The sequence below is a fragment of the Trichosurus vulpecula genome, chromosome 7, assembly GCF_011100635.1.
Source record: "Trichosurus vulpecula isolate mTriVul1 chromosome 7, mTriVul1.pri, whole genome shotgun sequence".
In the NCBI taxonomy this organism is placed as follows: Eukaryota; Metazoa; Chordata; class Mammalia; order Diprotodontia; family Phalangeridae; genus Trichosurus; species Trichosurus vulpecula.
In genome coordinates, this window is record NC_050579.1 from 68,400,811 (window position 1) to 68,408,116 (window position 7,306).

The following is a 7,306-nucleotide window of genomic DNA, read 5'->3' on the forward strand; positions in this document are numbered from 1 at the left end:
TTTGAAAAGGGACAGGGTCAAGGGAGAAAATTGAATAAAGGGGGACAGGATAGGATGTAGGGAAATATAGTTAGTCTTTTTACAACCTGACTATCATGGAAGTGTCTTGCATAATGATACATGTGTGGCCTATATTGAATTACTTGCCTTCTCAAGGAGGGTGGGTGGGGAGGGAAGAAGGGAGAGAATTTGGAACTCAAAGTTCTAAAAATAAATGTTTCCCCAAAAAGTTGTTTTTACATGTAACTGGGAAATAAGACATACAGGCAATGGGATATAGAAATCTATCTTGCCCTACAAGAAAGTAAGGGGAAAGGTGATAAGGTGGTAGTGGGGGGGGGAATGGGATGACAGAAGGGAGGGCAGACTGGCAAAAGAGGCAATCAGAATATATGCCATCTTGGGTGGGGGGAAGGGTAGAAATAGGGAGAAAATTTGTAGCTCAAAATCTTGTGGAAATCAATGTTAAAAATATTAAATAATATTAAATAATAAGAAAATTAAAAAAAGAATGTAAGCTCTTTGAAGGCAGGGGTTGTCTTTCTTTTTTTGCTATTTTAATTCCCAGTGCTTAGTATAGTACCTGGTATATAGTAAGTGCTTAGTAAATTCTTGTAGACTTGACTTGCTCCTCACATAGTATACTCTATCTCCCATCTCTATGCTTTTTCACAGTTACTCATACCTGGCATGTATTTCTTCTCTACTTCTGACTCTTAAAATCCTTATCTTCCTTCAAGACTGATCTCAAACATCACCTTTTACAAGAAGCCTATCCTGACCCTCCAACTATTAGTGCTTTCCCTTCCAAACTACCTTAGATTTAATTGTTTTATATTTATTCTCTTTATCATTAAATATGTTTTTGTCTTCCTCATTAAAATATATGCTCCTTGAGAGTAGAGAGTTGTTTCATTCTTTGTTTTTGTATCTCAAGTGCCTATCACAATGCTCTAGGTACATGGTAGGCCATTAATAATGTTTGTTGACTGATGGATTGATTGATTCTGATTATACATATCTCTATCTAGGCGTACCCAAACTGGTTCATCCCTACTAGAATCCTGTGTTCAGGGAATATATTTAAAGGGGCCTCATGGAGTGAACATTAATGGAGGACACATATGTGGTATTTGGGCACATATGGGGTTAGAGAAATTCATATCTCTGATGTTATAAATGTCTGATGTCAGTATACTTTATTGATGTCCTCATAGCTCCCTCTGCCAGGCAATGTATTTATGCCAACTGCTGTATGTTACGTCATTTCTGCTGGAATTTGAATCTCCCTATTTACTATTCATAGAACTGAAGTCTTAGACATAGAACTAGATGGCTTTGGTGTTAACTGAAATCCTTATGGTCATTTCCCTGGGGACAGTTGTACTTTCTAAGGGAGGAATGAAGCTCTTCTGGGCTGTGTAGGAAGAAGGAGAAGAGAAGGGAATAAGCATTTGTATAGCTCTTCCTACATTTCAGGCACTGTGCTAAGCACTTTATAAATATTATCTCATTTTATCCTTATAACAACGCTGACATTATCCCTATTTTACAGTTGAGGAAACTGAGGAAGAGAGAAGTTAAGTGACTTGCTCAGGGTTACACAACTAGTACTTACTATTAGTACTTAGACTAGATTTGAAGTCAGGTCTTCCTGACTCTAGGCCTAGTGCTCTGTCCATTGTGCCAACTAACTGACTTTGTAGACTAGGATCTATTTATTAAAGCCATTTCACCAGGGATCTTTATCAGGTAGTATGGCACTGGAAAGAGTGCTGGTTCTGCAATCAGAGGACTGGCACCACTTTAGAAATATTCTCTAATTCAAGTTATGCTAATTTAGCATGGCCTCACAGATGGCAAAAGCCAGTGGTAGAAGCCCTCTGTCAAAGATTGATGGTTCTTTTGATTAATACTTTTCTGGCTGCTGCTTAAAGTCCTTTAACACAGCTTATGATCTTACTTGAGGTTAAAAAGTTATGTTTAGTGCTTGTCAAGTCCCTGATTGTCAGTCTTTGTCCCATCACACTATTTTGGAGACACCAGTCCAAAAACCCCCAAAAAACTGTATTGAACTTCTGTGACAAGGCTTCCATTAGCGCCATCCAAGTAATGACCATCCAAGTAAATTCAGGAACAAGAAGAGCCTCTTTCACAGGCACATTTTTTTTGTAAATTCTGCCTTTATGATACATATGTGCCAGCAATAAAATTGCTTGTTCTTATTTAGGGTGCCCACCAGGGACAACCTGCAAATCTTGTTAGTTTCCCCAAACATACAATATCTTGTTTGATCCTTATATCAATCCCATGATAAAATACTATAGATATTCTTTTCTCCATTTTACATCTGAGGAAACTAAAGCTGAAAGAAGTTAAGTTACTTGACCATGCTCACACAATCAGTAAGTGTTGATGTAGGATTCAAACCCATGTCATCCTTGGTCCAACCCAAGAGCTCTATCTCCTATACCAGGCTATCTCTAGTAACTGAATTGTTTGGGGTGAGGACCCTTGAAAAGTACTGAACTGGTCTGGTGCAATAGGCTGAATAATAAGCAATATTACTTTTGAGAACTTACTTTTAGTTTTGACAATTATCTATTAATGATTCTATTGCAAAATGAGTTTGGCCAAAGCAGTTATTATGCAGGATGTTCCTGTATAGCAATCTGTAGGAGGCTAATTTTTATTTCACAGATGGTGACACTGAAACATAGGGAGAATTTTAACTTCACAAGATTACACCAAACTATTTTTTTCTTCTGAATATATTACAAAGTCTATAAAAGTTGCAAGTTCAAATCATGTATTCTAAAAATTTTTTTTCACACAGGCAAGATGATTTTTCTTACTATCATTATATAGTGTTTTTAAAATACAGTTTTTAACAGCATGTAATTCGAAAGAGGTCGGAGCAGTGGGTTTTTACATAGCTTTTTTTAAAATTAGAAGTAGATTGGCAGTTTGTTACTGATTACGGCTATTTTCCTTTTTTGTTAAAGATGGAAAGATTGTCCATAGCTACTGTTGTGTTAGATTACCCTCAGTCTTTTCATTTTACCCCATCATTTCTGGTTTCACTAAACCAGTCACTTGCAGGATAAGACATGAATCTCCATGGCTGTTTGGTTCTCCTAATTCATTTCAGAGTGGCCTCTAATTTAGATAAAGCTGAAAAGGTTGGGGATGGGTAGAAGAAACTATTATTACCATTATCACCCCATTCCTTCTAATACTTCATTATACTCTTCTTAAAATACTACTTATCCTTCCTGAACTTCCTCTTCCTTCTCTTTCTAGTCTTAGACAGCCGAATTAGCTATTATCCATTTTATTCTGTCACTGTCAGTGCGAAGGTCATTTCCCTGTCTCTCTTCAAACCCCGCCCCGCCCCAATCAGGAGATGAGAAGGTATTATTTCTCATTTTTTACCATCTGCTACCCCTTCAGCCACAGCAGCTAGCAATAGAACTACTCATCCAGAAGAAGATACTTTATCCAGAAATTTAGTCCTTAGTTGCATAGTTTAAGAAGGACAGTGATAAGCTCAAGAATAACCAGAGGTAGGCAACCAAGATAGTAAAGGAACTTGAGTTCATGTTATAGGAGTATTAGTTGAAGGAATTGGAGATATTTATCTTGGAAAAAAGGAGACTGAAGAGGGATGTGATGGTCATCTTCACCTATTTGATAGGTGTCTTCACCTATTTGTTACATGGAGGAGGGATTAAACTGTTAATTATTGCCTATTTATCTTTTCTTTTGTATATTTTTGTTTGTGTGTTTTGTCCTCCATTAGATGGTAAGCTCCTTGACAGTAGGGATTGTCTTTTGTCTCTTTTTATATCCTACGCACTTAGCTCAGTGTCTGGTACATAGCGTGTGCCTAATAAATGTTTGCTGATTGTTTGAAACTGGCAAAAAAAAAAAGAATGTTCCAAAAAACCCTAAAGATTACCCTCAAATAAATACTACCTAGATTCAAGAAACAAGTGCATATCATGTATCAGGTGGGATTTAAGGATTGCCATGAGGGAAAATGTAAGTGTGTACATACATGTGTGTATTTGTGTATATATGTGTGTAAATACATATACATATATGTATACATACCTGCACATGTATACAAAAGGTGTCCCAGAAATCTCAGTGCAATTTTATATTTTAATAGCTTAAAGCATTTGACTTTTATAACACTAAGTATACGTATAAAGCCCCAGTGAACAGAAAAAGAAGACCAATGACTGGAAATGACAGGGAATTAGATTTCAGATCAATGTTAGGAGGAAGTTCCAAGAAATTACAGCCATCCAAAAGGGCTGCCTCAGGATGTTGTGAGTTCTCCACTATAGCTCTTAAGTCACATGAGAGATGAAATGAAAAACACATGCACCTTGATTTCAGGAGAAACCTGAGTTCTAATTCCACCTTTGATCCTTACTCAATGTGTGAATATTAGCCAGTCCCTTAACTTTTTTTCTGTTTCAGTTTCCTCATTTGTGAAATGTGAGAGTTGGACTAGATGATGTCTGAGATTCAGACTTGTTGCTTACTTAACAATAAGAAACTCTTATTTACATTGACAGGCCCAAAGAAATTTCAGTTATAGTCTTTGATCCAGCTCCCAGAGGGACACAGAAACATCTGGCAGGGGAATGGGGGTGAGAGTGGCACTTCTTGTGAATCATCAGCTATGGAGGGAATAGCTCTTTTCCTAGAGTGGAAGAGAAGCTTGGCTCCAAAAATGTAAGAGGAAGAGGGGACTCCTTTCTGGGCTCATTCCCCGGACATAGAATCTTCAAGAAGAATATTCGGTAGCAGTTCCCATTAGTCAAGACATTTACTCAGCCATGTTTCATCAGAGTTGTTTCTTTTGCTCAAATGACTTCCAGATGTTTGCATAAGCCTCTGACCCATTTTCTTTTTGGCAAGCCATTCGGACAGTTTGGCTTAAGAGATGCCTGTTTACACATCTACCACTGGCGGCCGTTAATTCAGCGGTGGACTAACTAGAAAAACAACAGTGAACTGATGTGTGATCTATGATGGAGTGACACTTAAAGATGTATGGACCAAATTCATTCTACTTATTTAATTTCTTAGCTGTAGGTACTCAATGGCTTGTAAATACACACTATCATTAGAAGGTCTTCTAAGGCATCCATCACTGTGGCTCATTGTTTGCATTAAATAGAGAAGGGAGGGTTATGAATTCCTCACATTTATTTCTGCAGTTTCACATAGCTTTTACAGGTTGAAGGTGGATGTTGGCGCCTCATAATGTACTCCAAAGGAAGAAACACCCTTCTTTCCTAGTCCAGTACTGTCAGTCATAACCAAAATGCGAAGCATTTTGCTGTCTTATTCCTCAAAAGTTATTTTCAGCTTACCTCTTTCCTTTGTCCCTGTGTCATTAGTCACAGAATTATTCCCTGTCATTCCTCCATAATGACTTAGATCCAACTGCTTCTCCTCATTTTTACAGTTACTAGCCTTGTCTGAACTCATTCCTGGATTACTGTAACAATCCCCTTGCCAGTTTCTCTGCCTCTGGCTTCTTCCCAGGCTAGTTTATTTTGTACAATACCAGGACAATCTTTCTCAAAAGGCTAATTTTTTAGTATCCAAGGATTTAGAACTTTAATAGACCTGAAAACTATATGATCCAATACCTTTATTTTTCAAATAAGGAAACTGAGGACCAGAGAGGCTAAATGATTTGCCCAAGGCCAACCAGGTGGTCATTAATTTAACCAGAATAAAAACCCAATGGGTGGATGCGCTTCTCAGGCGCCCCGCATCAACATGGCGGGTGGCTCAGGCTGGGTGACGCTTGGTCGCGGTTTTCGGTTATAGCGGGCGGGTGCCGGTTCCTTTTCAGTAAATTCTTCCGTCTCAGCCCAGGGTGGAGCCACCAGGGGAGGCAAAAGGGAAAGGTGAGAGGTGACAGCGTCGGGCGGGTGGACAGAGCAGCTCGGGGAAGAATATGGCAGAGAGCGGTCGCCAGCAGCCTTCAGACTCTTTGGAGGAGTCCCCTCCTACTGCTCATAACTTCATGATTCCAAAGAAGGAGATAAATACAGTTCCTGACATGGGCAAGTGGAAACGGTCTCAGGCATATGCAGATTACATTGGTTTCATCTTCACCTTAAATGAAGGGGTTAAGGGGAAGAAGTTAACCTGTGAATACAAAGTCTCTGAGCCCGTTAATAAGCTTGTCGCTCTCCTCAACACATTAGACAGATGGATTGATGAGACCCCTCCCATGGATCAGCCCTCCAGATTTGGGAACAAAGCCTTCAGGACTTGGTATGCTAAACTTGACCAGGAAGCAGAAAACCTAGTGGCCACAGTGGTCCCTAGTCATCTGGCAGGTGCTGTACCTGAGGTGGCCCTTTACCTAAAGGAATCAGTGGGAAACCCTACCCGAATTGATTATGGCACAGGTCATGAAGCGGCCTTTGCTGCCTTCCTTTGCTGTCTCTGCAAGATTGGAGTCCTCAGGGTAGATGATCAAATGGCCATTGTCTTCAAAGTATTTAATCGGTACCTTGAGGTTATGAGGAAACTTTAGAAAACCTACAGGATGGAGCCAGCTGGAAGCCAAGGAGTGTGGGGTCTAGATGACTTCCAGTTTTTGCCCTTCATCTGGGGCAGTTCTCAGCTTATAGAGCACCCCCATCTGGAGCCTAGGCACTTTGTGGATGAAAAAGCGGTGAATGAGAATCACAAGGACTACATGTTCCTGGAATGCATCCTATTTATTACTGAGATGAATTGCAATTGCAATGGCAATTGCATGCCAGTGGGATTTTCCCAGGTCCTAGGGCACAAGACAGAGGAGGTAACAACGCCTACCTTTGGGAAAGCTGGTCTTATACTGTTAGAGCCATTTGGGGGCTGAGGTAAGTGACTTGCTTGAGGGCCAAGTTACAGCACTCTAGCTCTTGGATATTTGGGTTCAGGAATGGGGGTGGTGAACTGGGATAGGGGTGATGCTATCAGCACTTGAGTTCCAAGTTTTCTTCAATTCAACAAACATTTATTGAGCTCTTCCAGATCTGTTACAAGGAGATGGGTTTTGTAGGTTTTCCCTATAGAATCCCCTTCTCCATTAAGTGTTTCTTCCTCTGCTTTTGGTATCAGGGTTGTTTTTTCTTTTTCTTTAAAACAAACATTTTATTTGGCTGCTTAGGCCCATCCCCTCATCTTCTTTCACACATCCCCAGATCTGGGCAACACTCCTTTTGGGTAGGGGAACACCCTGACAAGCACAGTGTGTTGGATTTCCTCTCTGGTCTGT

The 7,306-nt window shown here is 39.9% G+C and overlaps 1 protein-coding gene across 1 annotated transcript; it reads left to right on the forward strand.

Annotated features, from left to right (window-relative positions):
• The first annotated feature begins 5,975 nt into the window (after positions 1-5,975).
• On the forward strand, positions 5,976-6,774 carry LOC118855762 (serine/threonine-protein phosphatase 2A activator-like). The gene has a single exon (XM_036765784.1). The coding sequence runs from the start codon at positions 5,990-5,992 to the stop codon at positions 6,575-6,577; it is 588 nt and encodes a 195-aa protein (XP_036621679.1). The 5' UTR covers positions 5,976-5,989; the 3' UTR covers positions 6,578-6,774.
• Positions 6,775-7,306: the final 532 nt, after the last annotated feature.